Below are 25674 nucleotides of genomic sequence, written 5' to 3' on the forward strand. Positions count from 1 at the left end.
AAAAACACAGGAGACACCTCCCTGTAAGTATGAGACTGTATGTATCCACATCCAGGGTTCCAGGGGAGAATTTGGCCTGCAAGTCTCCTGCAGGGTAATATCTAGCCAGGGTGAGCTGGTCTCTGAACAGGAGTCATTTTGTAGCACTCATATTTCTCAGCATTCTGAACTCCAGACCTTCCTGAATACCAGATTTGAAAGGACAGGGCTACCTCTCCCAGTTCTGCCCTCTAGCAAGTCTTAGCTTCTGTTACCCTGTAACAGTGCTCCTTTCCCTTAGGTGTCTTACTCTAGGGGCTGAGGATAACCAAGCCCCTGGGGAATGTGATAGTGTAGAAACAAGGGGTTGGGGGTTTGTCTCCTGCACTTGAGGATTTTCAAGAAGATCCAAGACAAGTTAGATATTCTTAAAGTGGCTCTTGAAAAACTGAAGGCTGCTTTCCCTTTGCCTTGTGTGAAGTAACACTTTTTCCTTATTTTATATATGTATATGTGTATATATATATATATATAGTCATTAATAATTTATGTCTAATTTTTAAAATAAGTGGCTGTGAATTTTGTTGTTATTTTGGTGGTGTGAGATATTGGAGAATTTGATCAAGAAATTCACCTGGAAGTAGTTTCCTGGAACTTAAAAAAAAAAAAATCTAAAAGAATCAATTTGATAAACACCAAACATACAGTTTCATAACGGACAGAGATAAGTAATATTTTATTAACCATATTCTTTAATAAACATATTTTTTGTTTGTTTTTGTGGTACTTGAGATTCAACTTGGGGCCTCTGCTCTGAGCTACATCTCAAGCCCTTTTTATTTCTATTTTTTAAAATTTTGAGATGGTCTTGGTAAGTCACTAAGCTGCCCAAACTGGGCTTGAATCTGTAATCTTCTTGCCTCAGCCTCCAGAGTGCTGGAGTTACAGATGAGCACCACCTTGCCTGGTTTAAGCTAATATTTATTGAATAACTGCTTTTTAAAAATTTTGATTTGAATTTTTTAAAAGCCCACAGAGAGGTACTGACTGTTGCTACACAAAGCAGCATATCACCAGCCCACACTTGATAAAGAGGAGTTGTTAACCTACCTAGAATTCCCAGGTGTTCTTCTTCAGCTTTTCTCTCCACCGGAACTGTGAACGTGCTGTCAGTGTATTGCCGATATATAGCTTTCTTGTACTTTGAGCCTATGTAAAACTCTCCCTTATCCAAAAATGCATTTGAAGCACTTAAAAAAAAAACCTCAGTTAGTATTTATTTTAATGAAGATGAAAACTAAATTTCAAGTTTTAAATTTTCAATAAAATATAATTTTTTTAGAGTAATTGTGGTACTTTTTAATCACTTTCCACTCCAGTAAGAAATAAAGACTTTAAAAACAGGTGTAGTTGAAAATGCACCTAGTATCTGAGTGAAGCCACTTGAATCTTGGCCCTGACTGCTACTCTTAGAATAACCTAGCTTGTCATCACCTGTTGGAGCTTCATTTTCCTTGTCTCTAAGATGAGGTAGTCGACTGGATCATCTCTAAGGTTTCCTTATAGCTCTAAAATTGTATGAGTTCAGAGTCAATCAATGGTATGTTCTCTGGTTACTGCAGTATTCAGTACAGGAACTGAAATGGTATGTTTTTCCATCCATTCACCTTCCCTGAAGTTTTCCTTGACTCCTAATGGCTCCTGTAGCCTTTTAACAATTATGTCCCAATCACTGACGTAAACTTTTACCCCTTTACCCTGTAAACTGCACTCAACTGCCACCGTCAAACTGACCTGCCACAGGGCCTAACTAGGAAGGTCTCCAGTCACGTGCTTCCCCATCTGCCCATCCCACTGTGTGACCGAGGGCCCGGGTCACACCCGTGAGGTCCTGCATGATGTGAGTGAGAGGATAGAAGACACAGTGCTTGGGAAAGTGCAAAAGCGCTACTGGAAGTGCAGGGCGATTCTCCTCTAAGTGGATGCTTTTCAATCTCCACTGACCATCTTCTACTTACGTTTATTCATGCCAAATTTATTTTTCACTTTTCCACAATGCACATGTTATTAATGGTTTTCAACCATATTTGCCTATAAGTACTTGAAGAAAAGAGCTGCTGTTCTGCTGTCACATATTTTAAAAGTTCTATATATGAAAGTTTTAGGGTTGTGAAATTATTAATTGGTTAAAAATAAAATTTCAGAGAAAAAAATACACCAATAATAGTTGGTAAAAAAAAAAAATAAATATGTCAGCTCTGAATTTGGGCCTTAATTTTGGTTAAGTTTGAAAATCAATGACAAGAGAAGGGCATGGGAATGTGGGACGACAATCCAATGGAAAAGAAAGCAAACTGAATGACTCCAAAGAATCAAAAGACAGAAATGAAAGTTCCCGTGAGACAATTGAGAAAAGCAGAAATAAATGAGGACAGGCTCCTTCAAAGTGTTTTGTTGTTGCTTAAGACACAAGTGTTTCATTTTCTAAAAGTCAGCATAATTCTTCTTTAAAAGGGAAACCTGTGGTTCCGCCATCTGCCTCACAAGTGCAAGGACCTGAATTCGATCCCCAGTACTAAAGAAAAAAAAAAAAAATGGGAAACCTAAAATTTCAGTGAACAAACTGGAAATCAGAGTCTGGAGAATTACTTTTGATCCTGTAAATGATGCAACTCCTTTTCCCATTCCCTGTGTGGTGAATAATCCCATTCCACCTCGACTGCTGCAATATAGTAGGTCCTTTCTCCCAGGAAGAGAGTGGAATCCTCCTCGGACAGTTGCTTGCATGGGTTCACAGTATATTTTTGTTTCATGCCACCTGTGTAGTGATCCGTTGTAAGGCACTCAACATCAAAAGTCCCTGGAGTGGTAAATAAGAAAACATGCCATTCTTGTGCTCAGTACTCTCTGTGGCTCCCCGCCTTACCCAGAATCAATAGCAAAGTCCTCATCGTGATGGCGGATGACCTGGCTACTTGAACCTCTGATCACATCACCCATTGCTCACCTCGCTCCAGCCACATAGGCCTCTTCACTGTTCTTAGATCAGGCCTGTGTGTGTGCCTCTCTCAGGACTTTGCCCTTGCTGTTTTCTCTACCTGGAATACTTCTCAAATGTTCACATGCTTCATGCTCTTGCTTTATTCAGGTCTTTTAATTATCACCTCCTGAGAGAATCTTGACCCCTTCCTCTGCTCTCTTTTTCTTTATGTATTTATAATCACTTAACATACTGGTACATGTTTAAATATACTTGCTTATTGTCTGTCTTGTTTTGGAATTTCAGCTCCATGGGACATTTTATCTCTTTTGTTCATTTTTTTGTATTTACATTTGTCCAATGAAAAGGCAACACTTGGTCAATCTTAAGTTTTAGTGACACATAATGAACAAATAAAACCTGAGACACATTAGCATGTTCTCAGATTCTGATTGAAATGCTTTCTTCTTTGCTTAGTTTATTTGTTCAGAGTCAGGCCTTTCGGTGAATCTGAATTGGCATGACTACAGTTCTAGAATAAAATACTCATTGGCAAGCAGCCCACAAGCCAACACTACATCTAGGCTACAGAGTATGACAGACTTAGACACAGAGCCTCTTCGGGAGTCATTCCCTTTCTAGTCTGCTTTCCCATCTGTCTTTAAAAGAATCACAGTTGAAAAGGGGGACCTCCTTGAGGGTTCAACTGTGGAAATAGAGGAAACTACATCCCGCTATTCTCACTCCTGTCCCTCCCTCACCCTCTAATAAATAGAAGATGGGCCTATTTGGTACATACTTCTGCCGATGGTGGCCCCAGCTTAGCCTTTCAAAGGGAGGCGGGGCACTTAGAAAGCTTGGAAAGGGTTGAGTTTATCACCCAACATGTTCCAGTTCAATGAAAATCCACAAATAGACCCAACAGAGACTTGTCTTCGCTTTAAAGAAATATACCTTCTGTGTCAGGGTGCATGAGGAGTGTCAGACTTGTTTGAGGGAAGAGGTTTGCTGTGTCTCTTCTTTCTCCTCTTGACAGATACGTGTTTCCTGAAAAGTATATCCCGTGTAAATCAGCCTCGTTTCCAGCACTGAACAAGTACCACACAACTGAATCTCCCTGGCACATGGTGAGACCAGGCTGGTTCCCATTCATGAATCCATTCATGGCTGTTAAAATTGGGAAATAACATTTTTAAAGTGATTTATGTAATGTCCTGGTGCATGACAACCTCCTTGACTCTCCAAGCCAATTTTAAGTTTTAAAAGACTAATCCAAGCCTGCCCAACTTTCATGTTTCTACTGTCCCCAGTACTCCCAGAGCACCCCCTGCCTGGCTCCAGGAAGCAGAGATAACAGTGTGGTTCCTGAAGTTCTGTGCCAGTGTCCCTAGTGTCCTGGGGACTTCACTGTTCTGCCAGCTAGAATGAGACATTCTACCTGTTGTTCTCAGTACTTTCAATGGTCGTTATTTGTGAACACCTAAATCTATAAATACTAACAGCTTTTCCTGGACCTCATAGGCTGGAAATGTGTTTATTATTTTAGATGAAAAATTCTGACTCATCTTGAATAATAGGGAAGTGTATACACAGGAAATTTTCTCTCACTGTTCTTTCCAACAGATAATATCCTTGATACCTCCAAAATGCAAAAGTGTAGGACTAAAAGTATTTTAAAGATTGTGGGTAGTATGTCTAGAATCAGGCCAGCTTTTAAAATAAACAAGCTGAAGAACTCTCACACAGAACAGCATCTGTTTGTAGCTCGTTTGTATTTTTTGTCTATTAACTGGAGTAATTTTTACCATTGTCCATTAGTGGTATGGGCCTTTTGAACAATTAGCCCACTGTCTCCAGAATGTAACCACATTTTAGAATTACACTGAGGAAGAAAAAAATAAATCTGACTCTAGACTTCAATTAAATAAAAGTCTCTGGGCTTGTCTTGGGCACTGGTGGTTATTAAATGCTCCCAAGTGTTTTCTGTTTTTTGTGGTTTTTTTGGTACCAGGGATTGAACTCGGGTCCTTGCGCTTGTGCAGCAGGCAGTGAAACCACTGAGCTAAATCCCCAGCCCCTCCCAAGTGTTTTTGATATGCAGTCATGGGTGAGAATCATGAGAGCAAAGATTGTATCTTTTCATACATTGAATAATAAAATACACTTGTCATTATTCAGCCATAAATGAGGAAAATGTCTAACTCAGTAGTTCTCAAACTGGAACAAACATCAGATTCACCTAGAGGTTTTGTTAAACATAGATTTCTGGGACCTATTATCCAAGTTTGTGATTTAGTAGCTCAGGGTTGGGCCCAAGAATCTGCCTTTCTAACAAGTCCCTACATAATGCTGAGGCTGCTCTGCAGGGGCCCCACTTTAAGGATCACTCATCTAATTGGTGTGTCTTGTATGTCTTATTACTTTGAGTTAAATGAAATGATGGGTAATTGGCTGACACATTAAATAATCAATGACATCACCCTTGGCATTATTGTATTTAATCATATATTGAAAATCAGTAAGCAAAGCTATTTGCATTTTGGTTTAATTAAAAGTATTAAATATGCAGTACTGAAATAACTTGACAGATTAGCTTGCTGTACTTTTAGTGAAAGGTATAATACTTACAATGCATTTTATTAGATTCTTGAAAGTCTGCATCCTCCTTATTCACTTGATCAGGTGCAGTTGTAAATATTCTAATATTATCATCCAGGAGTAAGCTCTCATTCTCATCAAATACTGTAGGAAACAAATAGAACTCCTTGTCTACATCTTTCTGCAAATCAAGACAGAACAATGAGGTGAAGACAGGATGAGTACAGCAGAAGGCTTACATGTACTCAATGCTATCTATGCACATACAAGCTGAAGGAGGAATGAGAACAGAAGTTTCTGCTCATCTTTGTAAATTAGGCTTATGAAACATTCCAGTTGACCACCCAAGCTCACACTGCTATCTGTTGAGTGGATTTTAGTTCAGCGTGGTAATCTGAGCCTTTCTCTGCTCTGAAAGTTCTGTATCTTCTTTCTTCCTGTCCCACTGCCATACTAAGTGAAACCACTAAAAATTATTAAAATAGGGGGAAATTTGTGTATGTGCTGGAAATCAGGGAAGATGCCATCCACATTCAGAAAACTCTTAAAAATTCTTGTAAGGCAGAGCAAGGTGGAAGCAGCAGTCTGAGGGCCCAATTGTCTTAAGTGGAGAAATAACCTGCCAATAAACTAGACAGATTCACACACTCTCCAGTCAGCTGAGCAAAATTATTACTCTCTCCCCCTGCCCCCTGGTTAAAATAATAATGAGGAAGAGGAGGGGGGAGGGGAGGGGGGAGGAGGAGGGAAGGGGGAGGGGAGGGGAGGGGGAGGGGGCCAGGAAAATGCTGTCTGGCCTATGAGATAGTTCAGTCATTCAGAAAAAGGCAGTTAGTCTAAGGAATAGAGAAATCATTAGACAGTATTATATGTCTTTCCATTAAGATCATTCTTTCACAGGAAAAACATGATTATCCAAGTGAAAAAATCCAACTAAAGCAGAGACCTGAAAGATAGATCCTACAGAGAACTGAATCAATGATGAAGGAGATCTAAAGAAAGCTCCCACAAATCAGATGGAAAGATTTAAAGATGGAAAGTGTATATGTATAACTTTAGAAAGAGAAGTTATAAAAGGGAAGACACAATCATAAGAAACAATAGTCAAAATGTTCACCATCATAAAGAAAAAACCAGTCTTTAGATTCCAAAGCTTCACTAAGAACAAGACAAAATTAATAATACAGACTTCTAACTCAAAATGTCCTGGTAAAATTTTTGAATTTCAGAAGCAGAAATTCTTCAAGAGTCTGTATTAAAAATATTATCTAAAAGTGGCTTTTATAAAATGTGACATTCTGACACTGGCTGTTCCCCTAGTTTTCCCTGAGATGTCTACAAAGCTGCCTTCTTGAAATTTAGATCTTGCCTCAGATATTATTTCCACTGTCGTCCATTATTCTGTGTTTAAAGCACTTGTTACTTTCTGAAGTTATCTTCATTTTGTATGTATGCTTATCCCCCCACCCTCATTTTCCCCTACATCTCCTGCACATATACTAGGATATAAATCCTACTAGAACAGGAAACTGGCTTGACTTATTTACTGATGAATTCTGTGCCTAGTACAGGATGTTTTTTGAATAGTACAAATGCAATGTTTCTTAAATAAACATTCATAGTAAGCTAGAAACAAACAACTATTTGTCTTCTATCAGAATGGTGAATATCCTCAAATCTGACAATACAAAATGTGACATAAAAAAGAAAAGAAATTATTAAGGAGCTCTGAAGTATTCTAGAGGAGACCTATTAGTTTGAAACTTGAAAAAATAGGGAAAAGATCAAGTATTTGTCATTTCCTTCCTGTATATACTTCAGGGTAACCACATAACTCATTATACAGGGTAACCACAAACTCACTATAGGAAGTTTCTGTTTGTAGAAGAATTTTGGCTAGCAAACAAAGAATGATGCAATCAGAATATTACATTATATAACTTTAATTAGTTTAATGAATCTAGGAGATCATCAGTGACTGATAACATCTCCAATTGAAAGACAACTATACATTATGCATTCAGTAATAGGAGTAACCAGGATCACAACTGAAATAGTTTTGTAAGAAAAGAACCCAATCTGAATCTCCTCAAACCTTTGATTCTAGCCACTGACTTATGGGAAAACAGAAGTGGAGAGACAGAGATAGGTTAAAAGATATCACAGGGTTGAAATAAGTAAAATCTAGACATGGAAACCAGGACAAATGACTCTTGCAACAGAAAAATTGCAAGAAAACAATTTTCAGGAACATGTCAAATGTAATATGTGAAATTATTTGGATGCAGATTAAAATAACACAAAGCAATTATAAGACAATCATGGAAATGTGAACACTGATTGGATACTTGACAATAATAAGGAGTTATTATTATATATGTGAGTATTAAGATGTGACAATTGAAATGTGGGCATTTTAAAGGAGTTCTTATCTTTTAAAGGCACATAGTAAAATATTTTAGAGATAAAAAAATCAATGAGGTTATAATGGTATTTCCATTTCTAGGTCGAAAGGCCATGGTCTGATTTTATTATAAAAAATCATAGGTCCCACAAACTCTTTCATTTCCAATCCATCTAGGAACAATCATGTTAGCCAGGAAAATCTTTGCACAATACAGACCTCATAAGGCTGAGAAAAATTTAAAGCAAAAATTATATGTAACACCCTCACTGCCTCAAAACCTAGAATTTTCTTTATGAATTCAAAGAGACTGACAAATCATTTTCATCTTTCCCTGATTGGATTTACCTGTCTTCCATTTGCATGTAAACTCCCTTTCTTGCATATTTTCATTGGCCCAATAAGCCCAGTGAATATATCTTTGGTGGGATCCACAGCAGAATAATACATCCCAGATAGACACACAGGATCTGCATAAGTGGGTCCCACTTCTTTGGGGACAGTCCATTCATAGGTAAAGGTTTTCTCTGGTGCCACATAGGAGGCTGAATGAGGAGGCACCCCTGTGGGAAAGGTCACATAAGAGGTTAAGTGTTCTTTCTAATGCAGTCATTTGAACAACAAAGTAGTCTGGGTTAGCCTAGGATAAACCATTTCTGGGTTTCTTGTTATGACTTATGAATGGAATCCTACTTGTGCTCCTGTATCAGATTAACAGATTGATGTGATTTCCTCAGGAAGCCTCCTCTAGAACCCTGTCTGGAGTTGGCGTCCCTCTTTGTGCTCACACTTCCCCTGAAAATGCATTATAAATGCTTATAATGCTAAGAGAATAAACTCTACTATGAAGTTATAGTGATAAGTAAATTTATATACTATAGTCTCAACCATACTTAAAATATACATTATATATGCACAGATGAAAGTGGAGGAATTATATAAAAATATAATGGCTGTCTATACAACTTTAGATAATTGATATTTTTTGTTATTCTTTTCTTTATTTAGAATATTTTTCAAATATTTTAAAATAAACATCTAACCTTCTTGTAGGAACTTTTTAAAAATTAAAGTTACACAAATAGTACTCCAAAAATATAGTTGACATAATCCAATTAAGTTCTTACTACCAATGTCAATAATCATCCAAGGAAGTCAGGATAAAATTCCTTTAATCAATTAGGATTGGTAGAAGAGGTTTATTTGCTTTTTTGGCATACTGCATGAAAATGATGTGTGAGCAGTTTCCTGGGGAATTCCTGCTGGATGCTGCAAGTGGCCAGTGTGGTGGCTTCCTGAACAGTGTTGATTGGTTAGACAGTTCCGTACTCACTTCCTTTTGAGGGGCTGTAATGTGGGGCGTAGTATGTGCCCTCATTGTCCTTGCTGAATCTCACCCCAGTCGGCTCAATACTGAGGGGATATGGTCCTTTGTTATGAAAGGTGACTTTGATGGTGTCTCCCACCTCTGCCCATATGACAGGACCTAGAAAAAAGGAGAGAAGTAGTTTCTTTCACTAGTACATACCACACAGTTAGTTTCTGTGTTCTCTGACAAGCATCACTGAAAAGAACATGGTTATTGGTTGCAAATTGGAAAACTTAATTTTTCTTAAGTCCATTATTAATCTGACATGGCAAGGTTAGACAAAGGTTAGGACTTTTTGCTCCAACTTCAGGTTAATTAAATTGGTTATCATTTTTGCCAAAGTCAGTTAATTAACTTTATACACTTAAGAAAAACTATTTGGAGTGTCTACACTCTCCTCACTGTGTCTTCTGTTGGCTAGAAGTACACTATTTGTCCCAAGAGTCAGGAGTCAGGGGGTGCTATAAACCATGACAACTGGAAGCAAGGAAGTTACATTGTGTTGGGTGTAAAGGACAACAGTGTTTTGGATTTTTCATCACTAAAATTAATATTATTTCCAATTATAGAATAAAATATAATTATATAGTACACAAATAATTTATGTAATATGCAAAATTACATTTATTGAGTTTCCTATCTGTACTTCTGAGTGTTTATGTATAGTAACTCATTTAGTCCATTACAATTTCATGAGGTAAGAACTATTATTCCTATTTTACAGAGGAGATCAGGCACAGAAAGTTGAGTAACTTTCAAAAGCCACACAACTTACGTAAGGACAGTCTGCATGTTGCCCAGTGCTCTTCTGCCTGGTACCCAGTGAGAGCAGTCTCTGGGCTCCCCTGAGGGCGGCCTGCACAGGCTTGGGACACAACCAACCTGTCTCATGCATAGATTGCACTCTATTTCTAAGGGAATGTGTTTTTAGCTAAAAGTGGACTGTATCAACTTAGGTACCTATTTAAGCCAAGTCAGTCTCTCACACACACAGACACACAGACACACACACACTCACACACAATTCTCATCTATTTAAAGTAAAAAATAATAATAATCTGAAGTCAGCCTGACTTTCAATGATGAAGATTTGCTGTTGGTAATTCACATTTAGAAAAGTAGTTAGCTTCTACTTTTTTATTGATGTTTGATCCTCCACATGCCTAATTTCTCCATAGACATTATGCCACAGGTCCTGAAAAGCTCTGTTCTTTCTAAGGTTGGGGTGTTCCTAGGGGGACAGTATATATTGCAGTCATGTATACGTGGCACAGACTCACCCAGAATGCCAAGATGTTCCTGCTCAGGGCCTCTTTCCTTTCGATTTGTGAAGGAGGCATCTGTGTACTCACGATAAACCAACTTTTTATAAGAACCACCAATTCTTGTAGGACCTTGTTCAAAAAATACTGCCGAGTCACTGCCAAACGCAAAAGGGATTGAAACAAGTGTTGAAGTGGAACATAAAGCAGATATTCACCTAGGGTACCAGTTGAAGAGAAAAATTCTGGCCAGCACTTAGAGATGAGTTATCACCTGTGGCTTAAAGCTATGTCCATACTAGTTGCTCAAGAAGAGGCAGACAGTTCTGGCTGCACTTAGATGGATGCTCCATGAAGGAGTAGAGAATTACAGAGGAGATTTCACTTTTCCAAGTGAAGTGAAATACTTTCAAGAAGGCCCATATCAATCCCTGACAGTTGATAAATTTTTCTACAATAGAGCCTTTTCATCCAATTGCAGAATATTTAAAACACAGTAGCTACTGTTCATTGTGTAGTAGCACTGGCCAGGGGCTCAGGAGCTTTCTTATTTACTAAAATTCACATGACAACACAACAAAATTGGTATTATTTTCTCCATCTTACAAAAAAATTAAATTTCAGAAAGATATTTGACTTGCACAGAGTCACCCCACTCATTTCTTCTTTCATTTGACAATGTGTTGGATGCTTGCTTTTATCTAGGACCCCTGGTATGTGTTGATGAGATAACCACATGCAATCTGGATTCTTCCTCATCCGCATGAACCCTACATCTGCCAGAGGACACAGACTGTGAATCAATCAATGTAAAAAAATGGAATAAGCACCACATGTGAGGAGACTTCTCCTGGGGAAAGTGATGGGAGAGGACTGAGCTGCAAAAGGCTTTCCAGATCAATTGATTTTTAAAACTAAGGGAAAAGTAGAGTTTGCAAGATGACAGAAAGGATGCAGTGGAGGATTACAAAGAGGAAACAGCGCCTCCTGCTGCGCAAGCGCAAGGACCCGAGTTCGATCCCCCATACCAAAAAAAAAAAAAAAGAGGAAACAGTCTTCGAGAAGGCTCAGAGGAGAGAGCAAACATGGCATGCTCTAGAAAACATGGCAGAAGCTTGGCATGCAGGGCTGGCAGAGGAGTGAATGAGGCTTGGAGAGAAGGGGGTGGGCAGCAGGACTTAGGTAAGGTTTTGGTGCTCCTTTCCAGGCCAGTAAATGAAAGATTTAAGCATTGTGGATTAGTGTTTTAGGAGCATCACTCGGACAGCTGTGTGGAGACTATTTTGGAAAATGCAAATCTGCAGGAGGAAGACCAATTAGGAGGATGCTTTGATAATTTCTGTGAAAGATACTGATGGCTTCAGAGGTACTGGAAAAAGATAGAAGTGCACATTTTCAGAGATACTTAAGATATAATGAGGCAGTACTTGAGGAGATGTTGGTGAAGGAGGGGGAGTCAAGAATGGTGTTCAGGTTTTAGACTTGGGTATTTGGATGGATACATGAATTGATAGGTGATTTGATTCACTGAGAGAGGAAGAAACTCAGTTTTGCATTGCAGCAGTGGATTCAGTCTTAGACATGATGAGTTGGACAGGCCTCATCCAATGGAGTTATCCCCAAGATCTCTGAAATGTGAATCTGAAATTTATAAGACCCTTCAAGGTTGGAGATACAGCTTTAGGAGTAACACATCTGGATGTCACTGTAGCCTGAGACTAAACATAAAAGCAGAAAACAGAACAGATATTTGTACATCAGTGTTCATAGCAGCATTATTCAGAAGAGCCAAAAGGTGGAAGCAACCCAATCGTCCATTAACATATAAATTAATGAAATGCAGTATATACATAGACAAAATATTGTTCAGCTTTAAAGAGACATGAAATTCTGGTATGTGCTACAAAATGGGTTGCAAAGAGGTAAAAATATTTTCAATTGGTCCATTTTTCATTAACTGTGCTATAAACCCTTATTCTTAGACTTAGCTCTGTTGACTCCTGAGTAAGCACGCAGCCTGAGCAAAGACTCACTCCAGAGATAAGAGTCTTCTCAAATCCTGGGAAGCCAACAGGCTAAAAATAACTACAGAGAAATACAGAGGGAGGAAGGGATGAGAAGAAAAAGTAGGGGAGGAAAACAACAGGTGTCGGGGGAAATAGATTGCCCAGATAGACTGTGAGCCTTGGATCCCAGGCCATGGGGGATGGGGAGGGACACCTGCGTGCTAGGAATAAAAACACAGCTTCTCAACTGGAGGGTGCAAGTCTCTGTATTGGTGTCACTCCTGCAAGAGTTGGTATTGAAAGCCTTACTTTCACTACCGCTGGATTTTCTTTTCTTTTTTTTTTTTTTTGATTTGGACAAATGAGAGCATTTCTTACAGGGTGAACCTTAAAAACATGCCAAGTGAAATAAACCACTCCCAAAAGGACAAATACTGTATTATTCCACTTGTATTGTTTAAAATAGGCAAATTCATAAGGACAGAAAATAGAATAGAGCTTAGTAGGGAGTAGAGAATGGATAAAATGGAGGGTAATGAATAGAATTTCTATTTGGGTTGATGAAAAAGTTCTATATATGGATGGAGATGATGGTTATACATTGTTAATGTACTCAGTGCTACTGAACTGTATAAGACTGTTTCCAGAAATGAAAACGAATCAATTTCTAATTTTATTTCATGTTTTCTTAGAACTTTGTTGAGCACTTGATAACATTTCAACATATATTTTTTAATAGACTCAAAAGTTACAGTTATCAAGCTCAGACTATTATATGAAACACCTTAATAAGTATTCAACAGTGTAGTTATTCAATATCAGGTGCCAATTGAAATTGTAATTGCTGAATCAGACTTTTAAGTTTTTGTTTTGAAGGGGATATATTTTGAAATAATAGTCTTTTGGGGGAATTACCTTTCAGGAGCTGTTAAGTTTTCATTGGTGAAACTGTCTATACCAGAGGGAGCATAGTTCCAGATGATTTCCTCAGCAGCAATGTAGTAGTGTCTAACATTTTCCCCCAGGATATCATTCTCTGATGAAGACTTGTTACAGCTCTGAACCTGGAAAAAGGCCTGCAGACCAGCTGCAATGACACGGAAGGAGACACTTGTTAATGGAATCAGTGTTTCTCTTTCTTATTGCCCTGTCAACACTGCTGATGAAATGGTGGATGAAAACTGAAGAAATAGATAGGGACAATACTAGAAAGTAGGGTGAACAGCTGAAAATAAATTACTGATGGACAATTCAAGTTTTGAAATATATATATCTTTTTATGTATATGTAAGCACAGAAAAGAGACCTTAAGCATATGTATTTTCAAAGTGTGGTACCAGTTTCTGAGGTTTTAACTCAGGAATTCTTTTGATGTGAGAAAAAGATAAATTTATAGGTAAATAAAGAGGGGCTTTGACATATTTTAAGGTGCAATGTGAGTGGAGAAAGAGGAATAGCATGATTATTGTTCTTTTTCACAAAGAGTTGTGCACCTACTCTACTGAGTTTCTGTGACCCAGGTCATTTTTGATAAATGCAATCACATCTTCAGGGCAAAGTAACATACCCAAAGACCTGGGTTAAAACTAATTTCCTCAGGCGATCAATATCACAAATATTTTTCAAGAACAAGGAAATTTTTTTATAATCTTATGTTAAAAAGATGGAGGAAGAATTTATCATGTTAAAGCATGGAATAGCCAGACATTAACAAAGAACAAAGTTGGTTATAGTTGGTTTTTACAATCTTATATATTTTACAAAGCTAAGAAAGTATTTACATATAATGCTATACTTTCAGAGCAGGAACAATTATTGTTTTCTAGAAGTGAATGCTCTTTTAGATCTCATTACTTTATTAACATTCCAGTCTTTCAGTCTTTTATTACATTATGATACATACATTATGGGAATAAAACCAAGATACAAATTTAAAGCTCAGATCATTCCAAAGATATCGTGCTTTGAGATTCTGATTCCAAATAATCACCCCACTAGTACAGTAACTATGACACAACTCTTTTTTTCAACTGGCAGCTAAGTTTGGGTAAAGGTCCTACCTTTCAGATGGTTTAGATTCTGACAGCTAAGCATCCACACTCCAGGGTTCTGGGCCACCATAAAAGCATCCACAAGAGTAGCGGGAAAAAGATTGATTGTATCAACATGGTAGTTCTTGTTAGTCAATGCTTGTCCATGAAAGAAAACTGCATGCACGTCAACTTCATTACCCATCCCAAAAAGATACCACTTCACTCTGTCTTCTGCACACATGGAGAGCCCTGGAAGACTTCCAAAGGTATATCCATTCACAGCTGTAAACCAAAGGCAGAGTTTGTGACCAATAAATACTGGTGCCTGGGAGAGTGATAGTTACCTGTACAGAAATAGAATCAATTTGAGGTAGAAAATACCCAGCACTCACAGCTCTTCTCTCTTCCATACCCATGTCAGTCATATCAGTCACAGAACTCTTTCATTTTGGATCTGAATTAAGGCTGAGGATTCTTATCAGTACCATATTATCAGATGAGCACAACACTAGAGATGAAACCTGTCTGCTCTCCTTGCTATAAATTATACATGTTAGTTGTATGGATATGTGTTTGTAAATACAGACATGTATGTATATACATACATAGACACAAAACATACATACATATAGAGAAAAGATTGAAGGCTATTTAGTAATCCGTCGATTGTTATTCACATTAGTAAGATAGTACAGATAATTTAACTTTCTTCTTTTTTGCTTCTCAGAACTTTACCAATTTTCTAGTATGAATTTCTTGTGAAATAAAAAAGACTTCTTTAAGATTGGAAGACAAAATTGGAAGAGATATTAAGGAAGAAAGGAAGAAATGGAGAGGAAGGGGAGCAAGGACCAAGGACAAGAACCATGAAAATCTAAAAGTCAAGAAGCAGTATGACCTATGACCCTTGGAAGGAACTTGAGTCACTGTTCAAACTAGGTGGGTCAAGAAATTTCCTGGGTGGAAATCATTTCTGGGAAGGACTGTGACTGCACAGATGTGACCGTTGTGCCAAAACAAGGCTACTCAGACTAGAAGTCTTTACCTAGCATCTATTTCTGTTAGTGTATAACAGAGGTGGGATCGATGGAAAGCAGATCTCCCATCTGATATAAGCAATAATTGGCAGCAAAAATACGTAGTTTGTTAGTTTTTCTACTTTGGTAATGCAGTTATTCTTGTTTTCTCAGTTTCTGAGTAAAAATGGTTTATTTATTTATTTTGCAGTACTGAGGATTGCACCCAGAACCTTGTGCAGTCTAAGCAAGTGCTCTATGACTGAGCTACCATCCCCAGCCCTTTCTAAAATTTTATTTTAAGACAGAGTCTAATTATGTTGCCCAGGCTAGCCTTGAACTTGTGATCCTCCTGTCTCAACCTGAGTAGCTGAGATTACAGGTGTGTGTCATCATGCCCATCGTTAAAGATTATTTTGAAGAATTTAAGCACAAACATAAACTATACTTACTGGTTTACTTAGTTTTGAAGGATTTTACTCCTCCTGCAAATTCTGAGAGATAGGTAAATTTACTAAGTTCATTACTTTGTGTCTCAGAATTAAGAAAAAAAAATCTAGTCTAGAAAGAAGACATGCCTAGGAGATATAAAGTGAAGTAAGATATAAAAAAGAATGATGTTAAGTCAGAGAGGGCTGGTGAAGGCAATGTAGTACTAAAAGGAATACCTTTCAGAACTAGTGGTTTAGAACTATTTTCTTAAATATAGTTAGATATTTTACAATATAATTTTAAGCATTTAGTTTAATAATCTTAATTGGTTGGCTCAAATGATTGCTGAAATGAATTTGGAGGATAAATATATAAATGTAACCTACATATGGATTACACTGTGGGTGATGATATTTTAGCTTTAATCAGATTGGGAACAAGTTTGTTGTGTAACTTTACCTGGCTTAGTGTTTAATTTTGACCAGTTTAGACAGACATCCAATTACACGTCCACTATGCTTTGTCATCAAGGCCTAGTTTGTAAAGGCTTAAACGCAGCAGAATTAATTAAGAAAAAAATTAGAGTTAACGTGTTTTCTGTAATCTTACAATACATTCTGTTACTCTCCTGGAAGTCTTCATTGTCTTTGTCAACTTTCTCTGGTTCCAAGCAGTAGGTTTCAATATTGTCTTCTAGGTACCAGCTGAGATTTTCATCCACCACAGAAAACATTACCACAAATTCTTGGTCGAGATTTTTTTCTTTTTCCTTATCCAGAGAATCTGAAGTGAAAATGTCCAGTTTAGTAAATCTAAATTTTTGGCATGTGCTTTGACTTTTCAGGTGATTTACAGTTTTAAAATATTTTTAGTATTTATTTTTCTAATAAGCCATAAATCTGGACCAGTCCCTCCTGTTTTATAGACATGGAAACAGGGAATTTCATGCTCAGTATCCTGTACTTGGGAGACACTTATATATCAGCATATTCATGGACTACATAACTATTAAGGTCTTCTTGGAAATGGGTAGGTCAGTTTTCAAAGCCATGCCCATATTTTCTAGCACATATAGCCACAAACTTAGACCCAAAAAATCTTTTCAAGTAACTAATTAGAATTCATGTAAGCATTGTATTTCAGGCTCCTGAACTATGTTGCCTTTTTCATGATGGTACCAATAAATCCTATGATACCATATTTACCAGTGTAATGCAGATAATTCAGCTCTGTCACCATGAGGGACCACTTATGGAATCTTCACATGTGGGAAAGTCATCTGGTCTCTTCAATATCACTGTTGGAAGTTAAATCCCGAAGATCTATGCTCAAAAAAGCTCTACTTCTTGTAGCTCAGCTTTTTTGGTGGCTTCCCCACACGAAGGACTGTTTCACTTATACCTCCATCTGCCAATCATCCCAGCTCTCACCTTCATTTTTTTCTAAATTCATCTTCTGTCTCCCTTACTCAACATCAACATGAAAAAGTTTGATATATTTAAAAAATAAATAAATAAAATCAAACTACCCTGTCCTGTAGGGACATGGGATAATTTGAGCAATTGTGAGAAAATGTACCTTTTTTACAGATTATTAAGGGTCCAATGAGTCCTGAAGCAATATCTTTTGGAGCATCAATGTGGGAATGGTAAATCCGAGTCGCACAATTGCTGTCCCCCTCACCAGGACTCTGTTCTTCATTGGCATCCAATATGTATGTATACTGCTCTCCTGGAAGCACTTTGTCATCTGCCTTGTGAAAATCGGTGGTGTTATCAGGATAGATGGCCCCTAGAAAGAGGATACAGTGGAATTACAAAGTGAATTTTTTTTTAACTTAACAGTCCATCAATTGTTTTAGCAAACTTTCAACATTTAATAGATGCCTCTTGGGGGTGCAGTGATGACCTCTTGGAACACAGAATTGAGAGACTAAGAGTTAGGGATGTAGACACTTCATGTGGATTTTTATTATTTTTGAAACTTGATTGAGCCTTCAGAGAGCAATAATAGATATGTCTTGGGGATAGTGAATATTGGTTTGCAATTTAAAGGGCAGCTTGTGCCTTAGAGCCACAATGGTATCAAAGGCCAAGAAAAATGACTTCCCTTTTTTACAATTGGCAACTTCTTATATAATATCAGATTTTTCCTGTAAAGTGACAATAGACATTCAAAAATTTTTACTCTGTATTTTGGAAATTGTCAAATACAGAAGTTGTGATGAACCTCCATATTTCTCCAAATTGCTTGAACCTCCCATGTACCATTCAAACAGTTTAACCATGATAAACTCACAGCCAATTTTGTTTCCTCCATAACCCTACTCACTCTTATCTCCAGCAGTGCTGAATTATTTTAAGGCAAATTCCAGAAATCATATTACATTCATAAATACCTGAGTATGTATGTCTAAAACATGAGACCATTTTTTTGCCTTTGTTTTGTTTTAAGAAAAGCACAAAAGCCCAGCATGGTGGCCCATGTTTGTAATCCCAGCAACTGGGAGATTGAAGCAAGAGGATTGTAAGTTGGAGTCCAGCCTGGCCACTTAGTGAGACCCTGTCTTAAAACTAAAAACTAAAAATGAGCTGGGTATATAGTCCAGTGTAAAGGCCCTGGGTTCAATCTACAAAGAAGGAGGGAGATGAGTAGGAGTAGGAGGAGGAGGAAGAGAAGGGGGAGGAGTAGGAAAAAGAGAGGGAGTAAGAGGGGGAGGAGGACAATACTATTATTATACTTTGAAAATGAATGCTAATTTTTAATATAACGTGAAATTGTAAAATGGAAAAAGAGATGACAACTAGTCATTTACGCTGTTAAGGTAGTTGTTTTGTTTAGAAAAACAAACTGAAAAAGGAGATAATGTAAACATTTACCTTCTAAAACAATTCCTTTTTTAAAAAGGATAATAATCAGGGCCGGGGATTTAGCTCAGTGGTTCCGGTGCCTGCTGCACAAGTGCAAGGTCCTGAGTTCAATCCCCGGTACCAAAAAAAAAAAAAGATAATAATTAATCAATCTAGTTTTATACTAATTTTCAGAGCTAACCTTCATAATTTCAGAGAACTGTAGCATGACTTTGATTTTTCTAATGATAATTGCTTATGTTTATTAAGCTATTATATGTACTTTTATTGTTCCTATTTTATAGACAAGAAAACTAAAGCACAATTTAGGTATCTTGGTAAATGTCACCTCTCCATTAAAAGGTTAAGCTAGGTGTGACTATTAATTGTGATATGTTAATTTGTCAGGAGTAAGAAATGCCTAGCAGATTAGCAAAACATGGTGCTAGGTGTGTCTGTGGACAATTGACATGTAGACCAGCAAACAGAGAGGGAAGAGCCACTCCAATTAATAGGTTTATAACCTGGATAGAAGAAAAAGGGAAGGAAGTGTGCCCATTTTGAAGAGGTCCAGTCTTCTCAAGCAAGTGCATCTTTCACATTGTCACCTCTGGTCATCGGTCTCCTGGTCTCATTTCTTCAGCCTTCCAGTGCAAACTTGCACCAAAGACTCTCTAGCGAGCTCTCAGACCTCCGACCTTGGACTGGTGCTGTATCCTTGGTCCCTCTCATTCTTCCACCTTCTTGGGCTGAGCAGCTCCTGGACTTCCTATCTCTCCAGCACATAGATGGCCATTTTGGATTTTCCTGCCTCTGATCCTGTAAGCTTACCTAATAAATCCCTTTGCATAATTATCCGTATATTTTCTACTGATTCTGTTCTTCTAAAGAACCTAACTTAATTAATACACTGAGACTCAGCCTTGGCCTATTAATTCAAAGTCCTGCTCTTACCCACAATAAAAACCACTTCTTTTGATATCATCATCAAGCACAAGTTGAGCATCACCAGTCCAAAAATCTGAAATCAAACTACTCCAAAATCCAAAACTATTTGAAGATCAACATAAAAATGCCATACTCTGAAACTTTGTTTCATTGACAAAATTATTGAATATATGTATTTAGATTATCTTCAGCCTATGTGTATAAAGTGTATATAAAACATAAATGAATTTTGTGTTTCGACTTGGGTCCCATTGACAAGATATCTCATTATGTATATGCAAACAGTCTAAAAATCTGAAGAAAAAAAAACAACAAAAAACTCTTGAAATTCAAAACACTTCTTGTCCCAAAAATTTTGAATAAAAGACATTCAGCCTATACCATGAATGAGATCACAGGCATCAAATCTCATCTTTGTCAGTCCTTTTTTTATTTTGTATTTTGAGACAGGGTCTCACTCAGTCACTAAGTTGCCCAGGCTTGCCTTGAACTTTTGATCCTCCTGTCTCAGCCTCCTACATCCTGGGATTATAGGAATGTGCCACCATGCCCAACATGTACCATTCTTTATAAGTGCTAAGTCTGACATTCGAATGACTCTTCAGTTAATTGCGTCTCACATGTGACTCGGGTGTCACCTAGCCACATGTAATATTTGCCTAATGTATAAGATGACTCATGCCACCTAAACTAGTTTATCCAAAATTAGGATGGAAAGTGACAGCAGTTACAATATTAACATGTGTAGAAATTTCAGGGATAAGACAATCCCCATTTTGAGACCTTTCTTTTCCCTCTGGAGCTTTGCCTATTGTAGGCTAAAGTACATATTCTATTTTCTCTTATTCTTATTTATATTTCTTATTTGGCTGGAAAGGAATTAGACCCTGGAAGAGGCCACATCTTTCACTGACTTTCACTATCTGAGTCCACCCAGAAATCTATGACATTCACACTTTACACCAATTTGCACAACCAGGAGAAACACAACATTATAATGATGAACCAAAGTACTTTTTGATGAAATGGTGTAGAGCTAAATGACATAGGTACAGGTCTTGTCCAAAAGGCGAATGTTATAGATTAGATCTAAAATGTCCTCCAAAAGTTTTATGTGTTCAAGGGTGGGGTTTTTGGAAGGTGATTGGATCATGGAAGAACTACACTCTTCAGTGGATGAATCTATTCATGAGTTCATACCTGAATGTGCTATTAGGAGGTAGAGCCTTGAAGGAAGAGGTTAGTCACTGGAGGTGTGACCTGGAAGGACATATTCTTGTTCCTGAGTTTTCCCTTTTCTGTCTGCTTTCTGGTCACTATGGGTTAAGCAGTTTTCTTCCACCAGGCCCTTCCGCCATGTGGCTTCTGCCTTGAAGTCAGCTAACCATGGACAGAACCCACTGAAACCATGAGCTCAAATAAACCTCTCCTCCTTTAAGTTGTGGGTGTTGGGTATTATGTCCCAGCAAGAAAAAAGTGACTGCTACAGAGAGATGTTTGGTTACTGAAAAGTCAAAGGAAATTCCAGCTCCCGCATGTGCTGAACTTACCCTCATGCTCCTTATAGTAGGTTATTCCATGTGCATGAAAAGTGTAGGCCCTAGAGGCAAAGTTTTTAAAATGTATATAAACCTTATCTCCAGTTTCAGCTTTTATAATAGGGCCTAAAAACCCTAGCCAATCTGGCTTTTCTATAGTTTCACTAAAGGTTTCATCTGTATACTGATGATAGAGGGCTTTCTTGTATATTCTTCCAATTCTGTCTGGGCCATTTTGAAGATAGATATTGTACTGCTCCCTGCAAAAGAAAAAGACAACTTTATCAGAAGCCAACATTTCTGGGAATTACATTATGACTAAAAGAAAATTAATAACTATATCATATTAAATGTTTTCCTATTATAGGGAAGCCTCCAAAAATGAAAAGGAATCCTGGAGTTTAGTCTCATCATTTTATTTATGTGAGGTGTTTCATATCAGGTATATGGCAGAGGACTATCTGCAGTCATCATAAAAATGTGATACATATTACTGGGTAAATTTCTCAAGATTTTCATATAAAATAGAGGCATTCTGGAATACTGTAGAATGACAGTTAAAGTGAAATATTATAATAAAGCAATTAGGTTTTGTTTTCACTGTGGTATAGCCCTTAGCTACAGGAAAAACTTGTTATTATAAGGAATCATTGTGAATATATGACATCAAAGTTTGTATGTAATATACGTATATGCACTTTTTCTGTAAAATTTAATGACAGTTTATTATTCTATCATTTTTATTTCTTTCAGTGTCTCTAAATGACGATCAGAATTGATGCATACAATGTGAGTGGGTTTTAAATTATCTTTGGATTTAAACTATCTCTTGTTTTTTTAAATTCTTCACTACAGCGGATAATTGACATTGAAAGTGTATGTTGTGAGTAGTGTCAATTAGTAGTCACCTAAAAGTTTCCTAAATATATAAGCTTAGTAAATAGTAACCAAGAGAAAAAAAATAAGAAAAGAATAAAAATGAACTTGGTATTTGAACTTAAACCGATCCTTAAATTACTGACTTTAACTGATAGCTCTAGATAACTCAGTGGGACCTATTATTGAGCAATGTGTTGTCATTTAGAAAGATGCACTTAAATCCTGGGCTTCAGCTAGCCCCTCTACAACCAAAGTCTCTTCTACTTGAAGAAAAACTGCTTGCACTGGGGATGATCTTGAATTTGTGTGTGTGTGTGTGTGTGTGTGTGTGTATGTGTGTGTGTTCTTGTTTTTGTCTCAGCATTTTTGACACCTTATCATTGTGGGGCAGAGCAGCAGGATAACTTGCTTGAAAAATAAACTTCATCATTTTCCTCAGCTGTAAGCTCATCAGAAAGAGTGAAATATAGTTTTACTTCCATTCTTCAATACAAGAGCAGAGCTTGTCCAGGAGCTCTTGATTTTCATTGCCACAGAGTTTAAAGACCTTTTCCATAAGTTTTCTATAAGTCTAGGTGTCTACCCTAGTGTTTCTTAAGTTTCACCGTACATAATTAACTACCGAGGCAGTAGGCAAAATTCAAGTCCTGGAGCCCAGCTCCTTGATTCTTATTGCATATGTTGGTTCAGGCAGGTTGGGCAGGGGATGTTATAGCTCGGTGGAGCCGGGCCTATCTGTCAAATGCAAGGTCCTGAGTTCAATCCCTGGCACCGGAAAACAAAACAAAATAAAACACCTGTCTGGTTCGGGCAAGCTGGTCTGAGCTCATGGGTAACCTGAGTGGGAAAGCTTTCAAGATTGAAAATGAAGACACCAGTCCAGTCCCAGAGGTGGTAAAATTCCTTGATTCCATGAGATAGAAAGGTGAGAGGTTCTGTTTCTAGGCCATATCATAGTAATGGCCAGATCTCTGCTGGTGGTAGTTCCACAAATTAAACCCCTGTGGTCAGGGTACATGGTTGTTTAGCAGTAGTCCTGGTAGCTGAGTTTGGGCAGAGAAAACAGGTACGTAGTAACAGAGACATATTTCTCTGAATCTATATTGATCAGGGGCTTTCTATGATGAGTATCCCATAGTTACCACCATATATGGACAAGTTCAATTTTCCAGTGTTATATCTTGTATCTAGATGTCCCCCCAAAGCCTCATGTGTTCAGAGGTGGGGGTTTTTGGAGATGGCTGGATCTAGGGTGTGTGAATATGGATTAAGGGTGTGTGTTAACGAAATTGGTTTAGCATAGTTCTAGGTATGGATAGTGGAGGCCCCACCCTGGGTGTGGGGGGCACCAACCAATAGATTTGTAGCCTGAATGGAATATAAAGCAACAGAAAAAAGGGCAGCCTCACTGCTTGCTGCTTCCTGCCTGCCTTGCTTTGCCATTAACTATTTCTTCTCTGCAATGGCCCTCTGCCATGCTGCTCTGCCTCCTAGCCAGCAGACTATGGACTGAAACCTCTACAAACCGTGAGCTGCAAAAAACATCCTCCTTTAAAGTATGGGTGTCAGATATTTTGTCCCAGCAACAAGAAAAGTAACTAAGACATCCAGGATTGCATAACCTCAAGGAATTCCCAAAGCAGGCGATGCTCACTAAAAAATGACTGAGATGATGTTTTCTTGCCCCCAACAAACTCATCTGGTAAGAAGGCCAAGCTGGAAGTTAGAAAACTGAAGTGATATTTTCGCACCCAATGTAAAGCAGAAAAATCATAGGTATGTTCTCCTTTCTCCTATTTGTTTTTATCTTCTTACTGTTGGTTAGTTTTCCAGTATGTTGGAGCAAATTCCACCATCCCCCCAAATTAGGGATGGTTCAGAGAGACTGAAGGACATGGGAATGCATGGAAAAAGTGCAATAGGTGTGAACTCAACCCCAAGCCCACAGAGTTAGTATGGACAGGAGGCATTTTAATACATATAATGCTTTAACAACAGCAAAACAGTGAGGCACTGAAGAGCACAATTAAAAGCAGAGATTCATCTAGTCCATTCTGCTGAGACAGGTCAACAAGACTACAATTTCAATCAGACACATAGCTGCAGTTGCAAAGTCTACACAGAAGATGGAGCTCCATATTGGCCCCTCCAGAAAAACCTTGGGCCAATAATTATCTCATATGGGCATGTTTAAGACCCCCAGTAAATTTTTTTCAGGGTCCAGATAACTTCCTGTTTCTAGGAGACTACTCTGATAATATTTAATCGAGATGTGCTCTCCCATGCCCTGTTAATACACATTTTACATAAGCCAAAGTTTAAATATAGTGCTCACATTCTTAAGGCTTTATTTAAATAGTGTGGATTTTTGTTTTCTGAAGGTGACTCTATAGCACTTATATCACATTTCAATATACTATAGAAAGCTTTGTCAAAATGCTTTCATTACATTAAAATTTTCCTGAATTAATCCTTTCTTAAACCAGGCATGGTGGCATATGCCTGTAATCCCAGAACACTAGAGGCTCAGGCAGAGGGATCATGACAAGTTTGAAACCACCCTAGGCTACATAGCGAATTCAAGACCAGTCTGAACTACAAAGTGAGACCCTGTCTCAAAACATACATACACACATATCATTTTGTAAAATAGGGGAGAAATTGCCTAGCTTTTTAACTCATTTTTTCTTTTTTTTCAAACCCCAGTGTAACAATTTATTTTTATTTATTAGTATATGTTTGCAGTACATAATGGTAACATTTATTGTGAGAGGTTGGTAGACATACATAACAAATCTTATTTGTTTTCTTATCCCTTACCTTTCACTCTCTGGCTTCTCTATCTCATGTTACACAAATACTTTTTTGAAGTGGGAGGATGTGTGAAAAACTACTTCTAGAATAATTGATTTGAAACTATAATGTAGTATAGAAAAAATTTTTAACATTTGGAATTCCTTTTTTATGTATTGCAGTATGTAAACTGGCTTTTCCATCTTGCCTTTTTACTGTGAATTCCCTTTAACCAAGTTGGGAAATATTTCACATCACATGGTTTTTTGGGAGGTCTATTTGCTTATGATCTGTCTCCAAAGAAACATCAAAAGGTCATCAGGGAATGTCTATTTAATTTCAAGAGCACAGCTTGAGGACAAAGGGTCAGTTACTGGAAGCTTGCAGGAAGTTTGCCAGTCAGCTATTCAGCCACAAGAATCTATTATAATCAGTCTTTGAACCAAACAAATAATTCGTATTAAATTGTAGTTTCTTCTCTTGAAAACCGTAATATGCTCCTTTCTATTCATTACAGTAGATATGTTTCCCTCCCAATAACAAAATTTTCTATTTTTATTATCCTCCTTTAAAATAAAATGCTAACTC

The 25674-nt window shown here is 37.6% G+C and overlaps 1 protein-coding gene across 2 annotated transcripts in view; it reads right to left on the reverse strand.

Moving 5' to 3' along the window:
* Positions 1 to 25674, reverse strand: part of Cp (ceruloplasmin) — a 52449-nt gene that overhangs the window by 21599 nt on the left and 5176 nt on the right. For both annotated transcript variants that reach the window (XM_004834419.4, XM_004834420.4), the window contains exons 2-13: positions 21427 to 21674; positions 17658 to 17870; positions 16689 to 16862; positions 14659 to 14913; positions 13514 to 13685; positions 10611 to 10750; positions 9295 to 9447; positions 8310 to 8524; positions 5588 to 5738; positions 3914 to 4126; positions 2629 to 2839; positions 1090 to 1229 (exon numbers count right to left, since the gene is read on the reverse strand). In XM_004834419.4, the coding sequence (XP_004834476.1) occupies positions 1090 to 1229; positions 2629 to 2839; positions 3914 to 4126; positions 5588 to 5738; positions 8310 to 8524; positions 9295 to 9447; positions 10611 to 10750; positions 13514 to 13685; positions 14659 to 14913; positions 16689 to 16862; positions 17658 to 17870; positions 21427 to 21674 (2285 nt within the window). The remainder of the gene's footprint in view (positions 1 to 1089; positions 1230 to 2628; positions 2840 to 3913; positions 4127 to 5587; positions 5739 to 8309; positions 8525 to 9294; positions 9448 to 10610; positions 10751 to 13513; positions 13686 to 14658; positions 14914 to 16688; positions 16863 to 17657; positions 17871 to 21426; positions 21675 to 25674) is intronic.

Source organism: Heterocephalus glaber, unplaced genomic scaffold (genome assembly GCF_053883595.1).
Source record: "Heterocephalus glaber isolate CG9 unplaced genomic scaffold, H.glaber_assembly_v1.0 deba00001504, whole genome shotgun sequence".
NCBI classification, from domain to species: domain Eukaryota; kingdom Metazoa; phylum Chordata; class Mammalia; order Rodentia; family Bathyergidae; genus Heterocephalus; species Heterocephalus glaber.